Genomic DNA, 19,259 nt, shown 5'->3' with positions numbered 1-19,259 from the left:
TGCAAGTAACAAAAGTGACCTGCCATGAAAGCCTAGACACCCTGAGGCACTGGTGCTCAGACCTATCAGGAGCATTGTGTTGGGACTTGTGCTTCCTTCCATCTAGGATCTGTAGATCCAGTGTTCATTGCCTCTGCCTTGTGCTTGGAAATGCAACTAAGGAGAGAACAGCTGGTGCTACTGGTGGCTGCTTCTCATCTTGACTTCAGCTAAACGGGAAAATGTCAAGTGGTGAAAGTACATTTTGAGTAAAGACACGTTTAAAACAGTTATTTCTAAATAGCTACAGTTGGAGCACTTCAGTGAAACTGATTTACAGCGTCCACAGTTCAGAGATAATAGAATCCCTACAGTGTGGAAACAGGCCCTTCAGCCCAACAAGTCCACGGTGAACCTCAGAGCATCCCACCCAGACCCATCCCCCTATAACCCACCTAACCTAGATATCCCTGAACACTATGGGCAATTTAGCATGGCCAATCCACCTATCCTGCACATCTTTGGACTGTGGGGGGGGGGGGGGGGGGGGGGGGGGCGGGGGCGGAGCCAGACCCACACAGACATGGGGAGAATGTGCAAACTCCATACAGACAGTTGCCCGAGGGTGGAACTGAATCCAGATTCCTGGTGCTTTGAGGCTAATCAGTTTCATTGGAGAAGCGCTTTCTGCTATACATTTGCCTCAGTCACCTGAGTAAGCTGTTGATAGTTCTGTTGTAGAAAACCACAGCATAATGTTGGACTCCTGAGCCGAGGTCACATCTTAGGGGATTTGCCTATCCACCCAAAGCCAAACTCACCTTTACTTGTCTGGGAAATGCTCTTATTAATTGGCCTCCATACTGTTACAACATACCATGGGCACTACCACCTGTATTCCTCAGCGAGAGCAATATAGTCACTGGAGAAGATCAAGTGAAAACTTAGGCAACACGGTGGCTCAGTGGTGAGCACTTCTGCCTCAAAGCACCAGGAATCTGGATTCAGTTCCACCCTCGGGTGACTCCCCCCACAGTCCGAAGATGTGCAGGATAGGCGGATTGGCCATGCTAAATTGCCCATAGTGTTCAGGGATATCTAGGTTAGGTGGATTATAGGGGGATGGGTCTGGGTGGGATGCGCTGAGGTTCACTATGGACTTATGGGGCCGAAGGGCCTGTTTCCACACTGTAGGGCTTCTATTATCTATGGACTGTGGACGCTGTAAATCAGAAACAAAAACAAAAATTGCTGGAAAAGCTCAGCAGCTCTGGCAGCATCTGTGGAGAGAAATCAGAGTTAATATTTCAGGTCAAATGACGCTTCCTCAGAAAACTGAGTTCTGACTGATGTTATAGAGTTCTCAATTGGCAGGCAGGCTGCAGATTACAGCCTCGTGAGCCCTAGAAAATAATCTCGTTGGCACACTTTGCACTCAACAACTGTTGGTCTCGGACCAATAGCTTTGAATAATGACAGTCCATGAATTCTGCTTGAAAATGATAAGGGGCAATTTTACATGGAATTAATAATCAACAATGAGTAATGTGGCTTTTGAAATAAATTTGGGGATTCATTTGGGATCATACAACAACATTCTAATTCCTTTTGCTTGCTGGCATTACATTGCAAGCTTTGCTTGTTCTTTGCTGGCTATAGCTTATATCATTGATTTTGATTCCTCACTAAAATGAATTTAGAGTTAATGACAGTTAAAGCATGGCTGAGCGACTAGTTGATAAGTGTAAGAGACTGCTGTGAGGACATCACTGCGGATTGACACCACTATCTGATTTTCTGCAGGCTACAATGAGGGAAATCAGCCTTGCAGCTAAAGGCAGGATTAGAACCTGATGTCATGAATCCATTGCTCTTCTTAATGTAGTCCAGAATTTTCCCTATCCTCCCTTCTCTAATGCACAGTACATTAACTGGGATCATTGTAGCAGAAGCTTTAGTTATAGAACATAGAACTGTGCAGCACAGGAGTGGGCTCTTCCACCCGTGATGTGCTGAACATGACTATACCCCACAATATTCTGCTTCAGACTTCTGCGTGCTGTGGCTGTAGTCAGCAGCCAGTTCAAACTGAATACCATTTCCACCATGTATCATACCGTTGTGTATTTTCGACATCATCTTCAACAATCCCTCACATTGAGGATGCTGCTTCCTTGTGGATGGCAGGGTTTATCTGAGACATTGACCGGGGCATCAAGGATGGCTTATGAGTCCTATCTTACCCTTACATAGCTCCCACAGTGAGGATATCTGCAGTGGAGGTAACGATAGATTGTTGGCCTGAACAGTTAACCCCTCTCCATCCATCTACCTCACTGTTCTCTCTCAAAGGCTGCTCTTGTTCATTGGGAGATCTTACAATCCATTGCCTATTTTGAATTCAAATGTATTGGATCAATGTACATTTCTGAATGGATCTGTCAAGCCCTTTTACTTTTTAAACAGTATTCATCAGCATCAATAAACAAAAAGATGGTTTGATATTAAATTTTTTTGCCCTATGGTCAAATGATTTTGCATTGTGTGCAAAACAAAGTGGCACAAGGCCTCGGAATGTAGGTTCACTAAATTTTGGACTATGGTGTAAAATGGATGACTTCAAATTAAACCGCCCTGTTACACTTCTCAGTTTGGCCTTCCATCGACTTCAGTCCATAGGAACCCACGTCTGATGTATGGATGAATGGTCGATTCAACATCAGACATTTTACCCCACTGGAAATACTTGAAGTTAGCCCAATGTTCACTCGTGCACCATTATAAAGCATTACGAGCTTAGTGCAGATTTCAGATTTAATTTTGCTCCAGTGGCTAGTTTCCAAAATAAATGTCGTGGAAACACATTCCTCATGACTTTGTGATACCAGGCGCAGTGTCAGGAGTACAGCCCTCTTTAGAATAGTTTAAAGCTCAGCAATGCTCATTCCAACACAGAGAGGCTGAGTTAGAAAAATGCTGGGAAAGGGTTAACAGCTGTTTAAATAGTATGCTGGCTTTCATAGCTAAATAACTTGAATATGAGAGAGGTTGGACTCGTACATTAGTTATACAAAGCCCAGGTTGGAGTATTGTGAGCATTCTTGGCTTTACTCCTTAAGAAGAATATTTAGCCTTAGAGGGAGTGTGGTATAGATTGATTATGGATTCAAAGAATTATGAATTACAAGAGGCGATTGTACAAACAAGGCTTGTATTTCCTGGAATGTAAAAGATTAAAACGTAATTTGAGCAAAATTTTCAAAATGTTGTGGAAGAAATCAAGACACAAACTATTTCCCCCAGTTGGGAAGGACCAGGGTGAACAGTCTAAAAAAGATGAGAGACAGACTTTTCAGTAGTTAAGCGAGGAAACAATTTTGCACACAAAGAGCACAAGTAAAAAAAGTCAGGTAGACCGTACAGGCCATTGAGCCTGCTGTGCCACTGAATACGATCAGTGGCTCATAGATTTCAACTTCCCCCTCCTGTTCGATTCCCATTTCTTTTAATTCCCTGTAGGGCCAGACTTCTGCCTATGTCAATTTTGAATGTATTCAAAAATAGAACATCCACAATACAGAATTCCACAGGTCAACAACCCTTTGTGTGAAGCGATTTTTCTTTACCTCAGTCTTAAATGATCAACCCCTTTTCCAAAAACTGTAACCTTGTGTTTTAGATTCCCTGACCAGTATGAACAGGTTCTCAGGAAATATTCTATCAACCCTTCGGAATCTTGCAGTTTCAATGGGATTCTTGCTTACTCTTCTCCCTGACAGAGAATAACTGCCCAGTTTAGTCAGCATCTCAACATGGGACAGCTCCCTTATCCCAAGGACAAACTTAGTGAACCTTCAACGTTCCACCTCCATTGCAAGTGTATCTTTATGTAAACATGGAAATCAAAACACAGCACCCCAGATGTGGTTTCGCCAAAACCCTGGATATTTTAGTAAGACTTCTTCATTGCTGTATTCCAATCTGCTTGCAATAAAGTCCCATATATGATCTACCTTCATAATTACTAGCTGCAGCTGCACACTGACTAGTTGCATTCCTTATATGAGCACATCCAGGTTTCCCACCTTATAAAAAGAGTTCTGATTTTCTACTCTTACCTTCAAAGTGAATAACTTCATTTTTTACTTCATATTCTATCCCATCCACCTTTTTGTTGTCCTCTCAACATAATCTGTCTATATCTCATTGCAGTCTCTCTGTGTCTTCCCCACAGCTTACCTTTCTACCTGGCTTTATTTTCCAATATTAGATACATTACCACACTCCCATCTCTTTATTCAAGTCATTAATATAGATCGTAAATTATTAAAAAGATGGGAGCAGCACAAGGATAATTATGGAAAAGTGCAATAAATACTGGCCTTTCCAACATCTTCTAATGTCAACTCTTGGGTGATCCATTCTTCATGTGAATGAGATAGAAGGGAGCTGTGCACATCTCCACAGGGTCTCTGTAGACTTGCATCTCCATGGAATGGAATGCAATCTCACAGATGTAAATTAGCAGCTGATTCCAGTCAGTATCCTTTGTTTAGCAAAAGGGTCTTTTTAAAAAAAGTTCCAATTGTGACTATCTGATGAAATTGCACAATATCCGATATGGCACATCTTTATAATGGCATCTCCGTCTTAAGTGAGAGACCATTTTTAAATTGTCTCCCTTAGTTCCAGTCTTACAACAAGGTGAAAACATCTTTTGGCATTTGCCCTGTCAGGTCCCCTCAGGATCTAATATGTCTCAATAAGATCAACTCTCATTCTTCTAAACTCCAGTGGACACATGTCAAACCTTTTAGATTAGATTAGATTCCCTACAGTGTGGAAACAGGCCCTTCGGCCCAACAAGTCCACACCGCCCCTTGAAGCATCCCACCCAGACCCATCCCCCTATAACCCACACACCCTGAACACTATGGACAATTTAGCATGGCCAATCCACCTAGCCTGCACATCTTTGGACTGTGGGAGGAAACCGGAGCACCCGGAGGAAACCCACGCAGACACAGGGAGAATGTGCAAACTCTGCACAGACAGTTACCCGAGGCTGGAATTGAACCTGGGTCCCTGGTGCTGTGAGGCTGCAGTGCTAACCACTGAGCCACCGTGCTGCCCTCTTTTTCTCATTAAACACCTACATCCAAGAATCAGTTGAGTGAACTTTATGTGTGCTGCTTCCAATTGAATTTTTTCCTTTCTTAAATATGGAAATCCAAACTACGCACAATACTTCAGATCTGATCTCACCAATGGTCCAAACAACTGTAGAAAAACTTCATATTCCATTCCCTTGTAATGTACAACATCCTACTTACCTTCCTCATAACTTGCTATACTTGCATACTTATAATTTGTGATACTTATGTACCAGGATACTCAGAACCCTCTGTAGCATAGACTTCTACAATCTCTCTACATTTAAATGTATGCCAATATTTTAATCTTCCTTCCAAAGTGGAAAAGTTCACATTTTATTCCTTCTGGCACATTTTTGCCCACTAATTTAACCTGCCTAAACCCCTTTGCAGATAATTTATGTATTTACATAACTTACTGCCCTATCTAGTGAGCAAATTTAGCAACTACACATATGGTCCCTTCATCAAAGCCATTGATTTAGTTTATAAGTAGTTGAGGCTGCAGATGGTGTTCCCATGCATCTACTTTCTCTGCTCTTCTAAATGGCAAGAATTATGGGTTTTGCAATGTGCCACACTGAAATGCTACAATGAATCCTGTAGATGGTACACACTGCTGTATCAGTGGTTTAGGAAGTCAATGCTAATGGTGGTTGATGTAATTTGCTGTTCGAGCTTTGCCCTAGATGAGTGTAATTGGAGTTTCACTCTTTGAAGCTAGTGAGAGTATTCCAAGCCAGGCTTGACCTGTTCCTTTCAGATGGTTGACATGCTTTAGGGAGACAGGAGGTAAGTTAACCGCCACAGAATGTGCAGTCTCTCGTCTTCTAATGTGGCCACAGTATTTATGTAGCTGGCTGAGTTAAAGTTCTGGTCAGTGATAAGCCCCACAATGTTGATGGTGAGGAATTTAATTATAATAATGGCACAGTAAGGAGCTAGATTCTCTCTTCTTGGAGTATGCAAGAACATTGCTAGCCACTTAGGGTTCCTTCAGCTCCATACCTTGTTATCTCAGACTCCAGCATCAGCAGTTCCTACTATCTCTGTTTTATTACTTGACAAGTTGAATGTGTTCCTGAATCATCTGTGAAAATCTCCTTTCAATCCTACAATGATAGGAAGTTTATTGATCAAGCAGCTGACGACATTTGAGCTTAGGAGTTGACAAAATCTTGCAGCAATCACTGATGCTGTATTACCACATCTTCCTTTGAGCCAATGGAGGGTATATTTTTGTTCATTCAGGGATCTGGACATCACTAGCTGGGCTGTCATTTATGGAACCTGATAAAGGTGGTGATGAGCTCCTATGTCGAACTGCAGCAGTGATTTGGGTATGTACACCCATGGTGCTGTTATAAAGGGAGTTCCATTATTTTGGCCCAGCAACAGTGAAGGATCAGTTATATAGTTCCTAGTCAGGATTGTGTGAGAATTTGAGGGAAACTTGCAGGTGGTATTCAACAGCTTCTACTACCACTGGCCTTCTAGAGGAAGGTGAGATTGTGTGTTTGGAAATTATGTCCGGATTCCTATTGATGTAAATTTTTCTCCAATTCCTTGATAGCACACTCAGTTGAATTCAAGGGCAGTCATTTTCACCTCACCATAACCACTGATCATCAAAACCAGTCTTCTCACCTTCCTGCACAAATGGTAACCAAACAGACTGTTTACTGTCAGTTGAAGAACCTTTCATTTGAGGCTGAAATGATTGACACTTAATAACCACACCTTCCTCTGAGCCAGTCAACCCCAACTCCTGTAGCATAACTGTCTTTGACATCTTTTTGTGTCTTTATGATATTTTCCAATGTTCAGCAGATTAAACCCAAGAGACTTCAGGACGATTCATTCCTGAATTCCAGGAAAATTGATCAAGATTAATTTCCATTCAGGCTGGGGGGTTAATTTTAATGTCATGGTCTCATATAAATGAGTGATACTGAATTAACAGCATGTTTTACATTTTTGCCATTGACTTCAAAGGAAATAAATATTGGGAGAAATGTAACACGGGCTGCTGATTAGTCTTTGTACTAAGTTAACATGAGCCATCAAATGTGTATTCGTGAGTTGCCAGTGTATATAGAAAATTCATCAACATATACTTAAGCAAGGTGAATTGTGCTACTGATTTCATCCATTTGAAGTGGCACAGAATAAAGGGCAAGACTTAGCATAGCTTAATGCTCAGGAATGCATGAGTGCTTTCGTGCAGTGTTACATATATAGAATATTAAAAGGCTCAACATGCAACAGAGACAGTACTTTAAAACGGGTTACTTTAGTTGGTCACAAAGAGTGGAAAATGATCTCTCCAAGTAGAGCAAGTGTTTATCTGGTTATGGTGCTTCAATGCAGAAAGTACATGAAAGAGCCCAGACCACTTGCACATAAAGAGACAATCTGTTTTTATCTTTCTTCTCTCTTATGGATGTTTTCTAATCAATCTGTTCAAAGGTGTCAGGAAAAATAATATTCAAACAATAGTGACAAATAATTAAGAGAAAAACACAGTTATTAAATCAAATACAAACAAAGGCTATTCAAGTCCTGTAATTAACTTTGGCACTTTTTCTGCTTCAATATTCTTTCATTAAATACAACTTGTATAAACTTCTAAATGTAATGAAGGGAAGGAATAATTACTGGAATTCATATGGTAATAGCTCCCTTCTATCTAAGATGCACCATCTCTGATTTGGATGTGCATGAGAGAGGAGCTTGGAGATTAGTGTGAGGGAAATATTCAATATCCCAGAAGTTACTTGTGCCACTTTCAAATCACTTTTAAAAAGCTTACTCTTCTTTTGGTGCTCAGGTAGGTTATTCCACATAACCAATATTTCCTACTTGGCATTCTGAAAGATTCAATATGTAGGAGGATTTTGCTTTGCTGTGTTCAGTGGGCAGGATAAGGAGGGTAGAAGTGGAAATTAGATAAAACGGTGACAAAACATTGCTGACCCTGGATTTTTATAATCCTTTTCTTTAAAAAAAACAGAAATCTGTGTTTTTACTTTGTCTCTGTGCATTTTGTAGGGTTTAGCAATGAGTATGAATCATAGAATCCCTACAGTGTGGACAGAGGCCATTCAGCCCATTGAGTCTGCACTGACTCTCTGAAGAGCATCCCACCCAGACCCACCCCCCTACACCCTAAGCCTGTAACCCTGCATTTCCCATGGCTAATCCACCTGGCCTCCACATCATCAGCAATTTAGCATGGCCAATCCACACAGCCTGCCCGTTTTTGGACAGTGGGAGGAAACCAGAGCACTAGAGGAAACCCATGCAGATACAGGGAGAATGTGCAAACTCCACACAGTCACCTGAGTGTGGAATCAAACCAGGTCCCTCGCTGTGAGGCAGCAATGCTAACCACTGACCTGTCCTTCTGTGTTTTCCATTTCATAAAGCTGACATCAGAACTCAGCTCAATGTCTCTTACGAACCCAGTTCATGTCTCAGCAACCAAATTTCTTCAGCCTTTATGGACAGGGGTCGTTGTTTGTCCCGTTGCCATTTAATTCCAGGTTTGCGCTATGGGCCCAAACCACCAAGAACTAGGCTGAGACTGCCAAAACTCATTTAAATCCAACAGGCAGAACAGATTTTTATCACGTCAATCCAGCATTGATTCAAGCCTAATGCAATGAAGTGAAAAGACTACATGCTAACTCTGTGTAGATATGCCAGCCTTTCAGACACTTATATTGTATAGCAAACATGATGCAGAGAGAGCTCCTGAACTGTGTTACACTAGTTCCTCTCAAGTAACAGCAAGAGTATTTGTTGATTTTTAAGGATTATTCAAAATAAAACACCCTACACCTGGCAACAAAATCTAAGACAAGCATGATCAGTAACTCCAAATTCTCCCAATAGTTTTTCATCATTACTTTCCATTAAAGGAGAGATTTTCTACTTCAGTGGTTCCAACATTTGCGCACATCAGAAAACTGTGTACTCCCAGCCTGAGCTTAATTGTGCACCAGGGGCAGTCAAGCAGAAAATCTCCCTTTAAATTCCTTATTTCTTTTTCTAAAGCTGTGTGAAGATAGCTGAAAAAAAGCACAATTATCCTTTCAGGTGAAACTTACCAGACTCTGAATGGCCTGGCTTATGGTGAGGTGAGCAATAGAGTTCAGTGAGATGTTCAGTGAGGGCCGTCTAAACGTTGAAATCATCTAATTGCATCTTGTGCTCTTTCCCCGAGATTATGACGAGATTTTCGCCAGGCAGCGAGTTCCCAACTGACATTTATTTTTATTTGTTAACCGACTTATTAATTGTGCAACTCACCATAAGTTGCCATCTTACCAACCTCATCAGCAAACTAGCCATTAGGAGAACTTATCATGAAAATCAGAGTGTGCTGTCAGCAGCTTCAACTCACCACTTACTCCAGGAGATCTTTATTAGCCTCAGACAAACTAGAGAGCGGGGCATCAGCTATACATACCCTTCTAAATAAAACATATAAAATAGGCCATTCAGCCCATTGAAACTGCTGTACATGGCTGAGCGTCCATTCTGTTCTCACACAATCCCCATATCCATTGATCCCTTTATTCGTATGAACTACAAGTAACTCCTTCTTGAAAACATTCAGATGTTTCCGCCTCAACCACTTTCTGAAGCAGAGAATTCCACCACTCTCTGGGTGAAGGAATTTCTTCTCACCTTAGTCCTAAATAGCCTACTCCATTCCCTTAAACCAGGGTTCTGCACTCCCTGGTTAAGGACTAGGAGCAGGAGTAGGCAATTCAGCCCCTCAGACCTTCTCCATCATCCATTGTGATTGTGACTGCTGGGTGATCCAGGGGGAGGTGCAGACAATGAATCCTCCAATGGTTTCCCACAACAATCCGAGGAGGTCACAGAATTTTGTGGGGCAATGGGCCGGGCCTTTGAAGGATGGGTTTATTTTGTAAGACATAGGAAGCTAACGGCATAGTAGCCATTGGTTAGTAATGGTGTTTGATATCTAGTTAATGTCACCATTGCAATGGAATGGCAAGTGTTTCTTACTGGAGCGTAGACATGGATTTTTCTGCATCCCTGCATGAACAATCCCAGTTTTCACCCGTCAGGGCAAGAATCCTTCTCTTTGGAGGATGGGTTTGAGGACATAGATGTCCAGCAGCTGCCACCCAATGTTCCCTCTAAGTTGTGTGACTGCTTTGACGTTCCGAACATGCCATTGCAGCATTGACGTCCAGCTGCAGAACCCGCTGTCACACACGGGCCTTAGAGATCTGTACAGACAAAATAAAATAGAGGAAACATTGTGCCCACCCATGAGGTATCGTTCCGCCCTGTTGTGGGATGTAACGACACAAAGGGGCTGAATGAACAAGATGCAAATTGGCGGCATAGCTGTTAGTGCTGGTGCAGCTGGGAGAAAAGGTGTTGAGGTAATCCAAGGCAATGTAGAGGTCATGCAGGGTTAGTGATGTGAGACAATGAAGGTAACAGTAGCGAGTGAGGGATAGGTGTAGCATGCAAGTGAGGGGGTGTCAGAGCATAAACATTGCAGTGGATGGTGGGTGCTGATAAATGTAAGTCGCAAAGAACAGAGTATTGCATTTCAGTGGCGAAGCAGAGAAGATCATTGACCTTCTTCCTGCACTGTTGCCCAGTCCTCCTCACCCCAGAGATGACACAGATCCAGATGGTGATCTCCTGCCAGGTTGGCATGATGAGATGACATGGCTTCCTCTGCTGGTCGTCTGGGAAGAGGACTTCTCTCCTCTCCACCATTCCATCCACAAGGACATCCAGATTCCTCTCTGAGAAGCATGGTGCCAGCTTACCTTTCTCTGCCGTCTGTCCTGGATGCCGACACAGCCAAGCAGCAGATGGCACCTTTCCTGCAGATGCTGACAAGGCTTTGGAGGAAATCTCAGCCCAAGGAATGCTGGACTTCTGGAGGATCCCTGCTGAGTGCTGAGTTCCTCCATAAATGGTGTGTGGTAAGGGGGGGACGCACAGATAGGGGATGATATTCGTAGTGTGGGCTCAAACGCCAATTAATGTGGCAAGTTTGGTAACAGACGATGAGAAAACCTGTTCAGATTCATGGTGAAAATTACTCCACCAAACTCGACATAATTCACACGTAGCCAAAACAATTGTAAGATTTTTAGTGTTCAAAAGATCAAAAAAAGTAATCATTAATCCTCATGTTTTGCCGTCAACTCAACTCCAGTTACAGTGAATTCATGGTTAATTATTACTTGTTATTCCAGCTCATCTTTCCTCCTGTTTTTATTCTTCCTGATGTGTTACATTTCTGGGTTTTGTACTTCACTGAAATTTTTCAGTGAAATAGACTAAAGAGCGCATTATTTGAAAAGGAGGCGCGCCATTGTCTTATGCACACGGGTCATGATTCAGAGACCTCATCATTAGTGGGATCTCATAATATTTACCGCAAGAAAAATGATTTAACTTACTCTTCAAGTGCTGATTGTGAACCTTTGAAAATCATGTGAGTGCATCAATGTTTTGCAAAGCTTTCCTTTTATTGAGCTCAGCTCTTAGCCAGTATGGAAGTGGGAAGGAGAAGATTTTGTAAAATGTACCTTGCGATGATGTGTGCAACGCAGCTGGAAGTGTTTAAGTGCTCCCAACAAAGCTAGGCTGTCTGGAGCATCTTAGTTTTTCACATGAAAGCTATATCATTTCCAGTTTGGTTAACGGTGTTTTCTTCACAATTTGTGGGGACTGACCCTGACTAATGAGCGCTCTTTGGTGAAGAATTCTGTAACACCTGCACTGAAAAATAACCAAAACTATGAGGAAATCATGTCTCGCTCATCTGTTATCCTCAGCCAATTTCTCTCAGCTTCTAAGGGACAACTAATTCAGCCTCTTTAAATGCTAAGTGTAGGCTGCATGTAATGAAGAATATTGCTCAGATCACACATTTTTAGGCCATAATGAATGGGGTCATTAAGCTGGCTCTATGAAGTTCACTCAACAAAGTCATTAGTCCACCAGAGTGGGACAGTACAAAAATGAGATATCATTCCCCATGGGGCAGTATAAAATATTTATTTTTCAGGTGCTTTTTCTGGTGAAATGATGTGATTTTCATTATTAGGTGCATGGGATTTTAACCTTTTGGGGACTGCAATGTACCATTTCAGTTTTGTTTTAAATGGACATGAGCTTTTTTTCTCCTCATTTCAAATATATTTGAAGAGCGCTTACAATTTGTTGTAACTGTTTCACACTGAATGTTACATTTCCGCATAATGTCACTGCTTCAGGCAACAACCAGATGGTCCGGGGTCTTAGTCCCAGGGCTGCCATTTACTCAGATTTGCCTGGCAATGCTGAAATCCTGTTACTTGGTTTTTGACCAGACTGTTAGATTGAGAATCAGAGTACAGCAAGCTGCTCCATCTTTGGGAATGTAGTCGTTGGGGGGTGGGGGGAAGGGATAGGGTGGCGGTGGAGGAGGAATTGAGATTGGAGGAGGGGAAGAATGGAAACAAATATGTATTTTTCTTTAGTCCTCTTTACAGCCATTTTAATCATTTCCAAGCACGCTAACACGATGGATGCTCTGTGCAAATTCTGTTTCACCCATCATTACTGTGAACAACTCAAACACTGGAAGCTTAAAATATATATCTCTTTTCAGACTTTTACTGCATTTCCTGTGCTTTATTTTTTGCTTTGTTCAGAAATAAATTCTTTCAGAATCTCATCATTGCTGGCTGTCATGTTACGGCTCCAGCATTGAGGAAAAGAATTATACTTGGTAGATAATGGAGGGGCTGTTAAAGTTGCAACCATGCCCTCATTTCACCTGACTTGGCCCATCTGCATGCCCATAAGGCTAGTTTCCCAATAAAAAGAGCAAAACATACTTCAGCTGCAACTGACAATGCGAAAAATGTGCCAGTGACAGGTGGATGGGCCGTTTTACAGGTCAGCTGTGATTATATCTTCATGCCAGCCACTATTGGAACACAAATCCCAGGTGCACAGGATCTAAAAACAGTTGTTTAATTTTTCTCCTGTTAACAAAAAAAAAGATATGTTAGTCCACGAGCTCCATCATTAACAGTGAGTATAAATGACAGGCAGATGGTGACAGAGTTTGTCAGGTAACCTGAGGGGAGTTAAGGTAATTTCTTAAGCTGTGACTTGGAAGGCTGAGACGTTATAAATAATCAGGTGGCTAAGGTTGTGTTGTATTTCCTTCTTATATTAAGCTCACTTTTCAGGCTTGTGCCTGTTCTGTATTTTCTTATTTATTCTGAACTATCTCAGTCCTGTTTGAATTCATCGTTCATATTGCTGCTGCACTTTTTCGGGATGACACCATGTATAACATAAGAAGCTTATAAAGATTAAAGGACTTGTCTCATTGTGAGATTCTAATTGATAACTAAGATCAATTTTGTAAGTGCACCATTCCCCACTGTAAGAAAAGGGGCTGCTAATCCCTCTCTGTAACCAACGACCAAGTGGAAAGTCATACCAAGTCTGCAACTTACCCCCTTATGGGAAATTTTGCTTCAAATTTGGTTGCTTCTTTCTTCCCTCTGAGGACGAGGTGAAGTTAAAGAAGTGGCTCTGAGGTGAATGTAGAGGTTATTTCTGTTACTTCTCTACAGATGAGGCACAGTAGTAGATAAATTTGTTTATTCCCATTTGTGAGAAAGGAGGAGCCGCCCTAGTCTGAGTTAATGTGATTCTCTCAATTCACTTTCTGGCTCAGCATCGCTCATTGAAGGTGCAGACCACTTGTTCCCAGATCGTGTTCATAATAGGTTAATTGTAGACACAGAGCTACTGTGAGCACCAATGGAGAACTGCATGGTAACAGCAGTCAACCAGGGTGTTCCTCATCGGTGTTACAGCTAGAATTTTGTTCAGAACAAAGGTAAGTGAAAGCGAAATAAATATGAGGACAAAGGGGAAAGGAAAGGCTTTTTGGTAGCTTCCCAAGGCAGAGGTTTTTGAAGGAAATGATGCCCATCTGTATGCTCAGCAGGATTTGACTGAAAGCATTGCTTACATGCCTATAAATCAAAAGTATTATGTATACACAGAAGTGTTTCATCTCATAAAGAATTTGTTAATTATTCTATGCTCAAATTAGCATAATGACTTAGTTTTAGAAAAAGGAAAATGCTAAGCACAAAGATTTTTTTAAGCGATGATCATCCAGTGAACAATGTTGGATTATATTGCACATTAATTCATGATCCACATCCTTCATAATGGACATCACTTTTTAAAATTATATTAATTATGTTATGTTATAATTTGCTTAATTAGCAAAGATTTTGCCATGCTATTTTCCTGTTTTTTTTCTCTTCAGTCATGTAAATAGATTGTGACTTTTTATTTATTTAATTTTGAATGTAACCACAAAGCAGAGAAAGCATTTTCTGTTGTTCAATTGAAAGTTAACTTTGTAAATAAAGTCCAAGATTGTTCCCGTTAAGTATAGAAGAAGTTTTCATAGTATTTTACACATATGCACAGCATCCAGAAAGGTGGGCATAGAGTAGTGACATCTCAGTAATATTGGAGAAATGCATTACCATATTCCCAGTCAATTGCTGCAATCTATAAAAGCAAGTTGGTGTTGTTTTTGTTGTAGTGCTTGAGAATGATACTCGGAATTTTAGCAATACAGACTGATGTGTAGCTCGGTGATTGTCCACACAATGAGCTCCTCACTTTAATTGTGCCACTGTGGGCTGTTGCCAAGTGTAGGCCAGGCACTTCCCCACTGTGAGACGAAGGCAACATTAAATAACACAATCCAATAGTTCTATCTTGGATAACATGATAAAAGCTGGGAAAGATCTGCTTCCTAAAAAAAAAATTCACTTACCTTCTTTTACTGGAAAGCAAAAAAAGGAAAGGGAATGGCATTTCCTCCCAGCAGATAAGAACATCTCTACAATGAGCAGCCCCAGAGACATAAGGAACAGCAATCTGCCAAGGAATAGGGGCAATGGGGAAATGGGCTACAAAGGCCTCTGAGGTGATTATAAGGGAAACACTGATGTGCCGTAGTGCTGTGTGTTGGAAATGTACTTATTTGTGTATTTACAGTAACAGGACAATTTATAGACATCATAAAGAGCTTAAAGTAATGTGTTTGCACGATCTAGAATCTAGCACAGTATTGCACAACATAAATTAACCCACAGGCTGGAAATGGCCTGTTGGATGATTACATTCGGCCCTCAATGCACTTTTTAATTATTCCGAAGGGTCAGCCCATGAGTGGTCTCCAGAGGTCAGGCAGGACGTTTCAACCGGCCCGCGATGTGCTCTTTTGTTATTCACTAGAGCTGGCTCACCAGTCCTCCCAATCGGTCAGACGGGAGATGAAAACTCCAACCAGATGTGGCACACAGTAAGCTCCGTCTGCACGCACGGTGAGTGAATACTCTTCAAAGTGCGGTTGAGTCCTGGGCCATTATAGACTGTTACTGCCACTGAACACATCCAATGCCCAACCCTCAGTGGTTAAACAATGGTAAATTGCAATCCCCAAAATCAAGGAAGATGGAACTGCTGTATACACTGGTCGAGAAATAATTAACAATCAGTATCACAGTGCAAACAAGAGAGGCAAATTGACTGCTAGTCCATATAATTAATCTAAAGTAATGCAATCTCACATTTAGAAGAAACTTCAAAATGAAATTAACCGTGATTCTTACGATTTGATGCCCAGCACTTGGATGAACAGCCTCTGTTTCCAAAATGTTTCAAATTCAAGTTCTTTATAACAAGCAAATAGCAATTTTATTGACTTGCGGTCTCCCTAATGGATTCAGTAGGCCAAGCACCGAAGTTACATCATACATTTAGCACACTATTACAGCATTATTTATCATTTAAAATTCTAAAAATAATGATTTCTAAAGTTGCTACCAAAATGAGAATATATTCTTGTAGTTTCTTCAGTTAAGAAAAGTTTTTGAGCAAATCACTTCCAACACATTAAGGGGATAATTGAAGAGATGCACATATAAGGGTATTTGTACAACTGTGGAATCTTGTATTGTTCTTAGGGGTATGTCCCAGGTGTTTCACATCAAAAACTCTAGGCTTTGTCTAACCTGAGACTTTGGCCTGTCAGGCAAGAAGTACATAAGAAGCCTCTAAATGGGAGCCAAGACTTACATCCTTCCACTGTTTAGAAGATTGCCCACTGTTCAGAATAATGTCCCATTTATTGAATTACTAACATTGAGCAAATATGATTGTAATAAAATTTCCTGTGAATTAATCACACATTCATCTCTTGATAAACCTGTACCAATGACGCCTGTTATTATATTAAATTATGACTGTCATCATGCTTCCAGAACAACAGGAGTAGAGACAGGCTGGTGGCCAATGACTGCTGATGACTGATTCCAGGGCAAAAGAAAGAGCACAAACTGAATAGAATTCTGACACAATGTTTACCTCATATATATTCCTGCTACTGTGATAGACACAAGACAATGATTCTAATTCTGTTCCCAAATCACACAATTTGTGGAAGACTTACATAAAGAATAACAGACAGGCAATTTAAAAAAAGCCTCAATTGGACTCACCAAATACACACAGTTGGCCACAAGAGCAGCACGTAAGAGGCTAGGAATACTGTGAAAATTAACTCCAGACTCCCAAAGCCTATCCACTGTCTACCAGGTACAAGTCTGCAATGTGATGAACTACTCCGCACTTGCCTGGATGAACGCTGCCCCAATAACAACTGAGAAGCTTGATGCCATCCAGGACAAAGCAACCCGCTTTGTTTGGCACTACATCCACAAGTGTCCTCTTCCTCCACCACCAACACTCAGTAGCAGCATTGTGTACTATCTACAAGATTCACTGCAGAAATTCACCAAAGATCCTCAGACAGCACCTTCCAAACCCACAACCACTTCCATCTAGAAGGACAAGAGCAGCAAATATATGGGAACTCTACCACTGTCAAGTTCCCCTCCAAGTCACTCACCATGCTGATTTGAAAATAAATCACTGTTCCTTCACTGTCAGTGGTCAAAATCCTAAAATTCCCTCTCTAATATCACAGCAGGTAGACTGCAGTGGTTCAAGAAGGCAGCTCACCACCAACTCGTCAAGGCAACTAGGGATGGGGAATAAATGCGTGTCAGCCAGCAACGCCCACAACCCGCAAAAGTATTTTTTTACAATGACAGGAGATATGGGAGCTTAGATAGTAGTTGTTGAGTACTTGATTGGATTCCGTTTGAGTATCTACTCAAATGATTGACCTATACAATGACTGAGATACCATTACCAAGTGACCATCTTGTTTGCAACATTTTGTGCTTATTGTTTCAACTTTCCAACATTCATGGCTTTTCTTTCTACTCCCTATATTTTGAAATCAAACTAGCAAATTCAGATGATGTCATGAGGTCTCAGAACAAATTCTGAGTGGCTTTTATGAGTGATCTTAACTCCCAGATTAGATTACAATTTTGTAATATCTCAGAGGTTTCCATTATTCTCTATATGAGCCATCTGAGCCTCTATACTACATTACTGCTTTGGAATCACTCCCAGGTATCCATTATTCTGTATTTACTGATCCCACTTGGCCTGTAATGTAGCCTGTAAGTGCTGATGAACTGAAGTCATTCCTCCAGTTGGAAGCTCTCTTCAACAGCAGAATTCCATTGGATGAGAAGAGAATATAAAATTGAACTATTGAGCCCCTTAGCATGAAATCTCTTAACAAGCAATACCAGGGGCTTTTGCAAAATCTACTCAAACAACCATATTAACTGTACTTTATGTGCATAAGAATCCTAATTACACCACCAGGTGAATAGTTTACTTGCAAATTAAACTTAGGCTTCTTTTTGTTCAAAGAAATTGAAGCTGCTTTTCTAGTCATGGGTCAATTATAGCATAGCTAATGAAAACAGCAATCACATTGTAACTCCAGACCATCCCGTATATATAAGCTTTTCCTATTAGGATTTATGGGGTAAACATTCCTATGCGTCATAATAGAAATACCCACTTATTGTAATTTACTAAACATTTTTTCTCATGGGTGATAGTACAATCACTTCTTCTGAAAGTAAATACCATTCTCACAATTTTTATAGTTACTGGGAGCTTCCACTTACACAGAGTACACATTAATCTATAATAAAAAGGAATATAATTCCCTTTCTCTAGTTACAATGGTAGATTGTAGAACAGCCTCCCCATTCATAAAGAACTATATTTCCATTGAGTGCAGATTGGAAGTTAATGTGTTAAATTGTTAAATGTTTTCATCTTCCCAGTCGTTCAATGTGAAGCCACCCAATTTTTCATAGCTGAAGTCAACATGGAGATGGCAAGAACTGCTGATGCTGGAGTCAAAGACAGCACAGTGTGGAGCTGGAGAAACACAGCAGGCCAGGCAGAATCAGAGGAGCAGGAAAGTTGACATTTCAGGTCAGGCCCCTTCTTTAGAAACATCAACTGTCCTGCTCCTCTAATGCTACCTGGTCTGCTGTGTTTTTCCAGCTCCACACTGTGTTGCCTGTGTCAACATGGAGGTGGTTACTTTTCATTTAACTTGTCGACTGTGCCTCTGCTTTGTCGTCATTGACAGAAGCTACAATTTAGAGTAAAAACTGAAGTACACTGTAGAAAAGAGATATTGCTGAAATCTGCCATGGGAATTCATGGAGAGGACTCTGGGGCTGCTACCTGACAGCACCAGAAAACAGTGCTTTTTTTTATTTATAATAATTGAAGGAGATAAGGTTGTCACAATTCTTGAAACATTTTGCTTTCTTGCTAATTAAAATTCAGCACAAATTCTTGGTAAGCTGTACACATCAGTAAAGTGAAGAAAGATGCTCTGTTTTGAGAATATTTTGTGGAGTCCAGTTTACAGGCTAGTAATACACATGGTTAGATGGAATGACAGCAGCCTGAATATGGTTTACTGTCATGTTTGGGCTGGCACCAACTCCCAAAGAGCTGATTATTGGGCAGCCAGGGCACTGCTTTAGGCCATAAGCCCTTTTGATGAGTTACTCTGAGACACAATAGTGTGTGTGTTTTGAAAAATTCTCAACCTGAAAATAAATC

At 41.0% G+C, this 19,259-nt stretch overlaps 1 protein-coding gene across 15 annotated transcripts in view; it reads left to right on the top strand.

The window, feature by feature from the left end:
• celf4 (CUGBP, Elav-like family member 4) overlaps positions 1-19,259 on the top strand; it is a 1,237,212-nt gene that overhangs the window by 1,134,589 nt on the left and 83,364 nt on the right. For 7 of the 15 annotated variants that reach the window (XR_009446241.1, XR_007247548.2, XM_048530795.2 and 4 more), the window contains exon 9: positions 15,398-15,565. The exons of the other annotated variants lie outside the window; for them this stretch is intronic. Coding sequence is in view for 5 of the 7 variants with exons in the window: in XM_048530795.2 (XP_048386752.1) it covers positions 15,398-15,565 (168 nt within the window). In the remaining 2 variants the exon portion in view is untranslated. The remainder of the gene's footprint in view (positions 1-15,397; positions 15,566-19,259) is intronic. 15 annotated transcript variants of the gene reach the window in all.

This window comes from Stegostoma tigrinum, chromosome 1 (genome assembly GCF_030684315.1).
Source record: "Stegostoma tigrinum isolate sSteTig4 chromosome 1, sSteTig4.hap1, whole genome shotgun sequence".
Lineage (NCBI taxonomy): Eukaryota > Metazoa > Chordata > Chondrichthyes > Orectolobiformes > Stegostomatidae > Stegostoma > Stegostoma tigrinum.
Note: the sequence above shows the minus strand (reverse complement) of the source record. Positions and strands in the feature narration are given on the sequence as shown.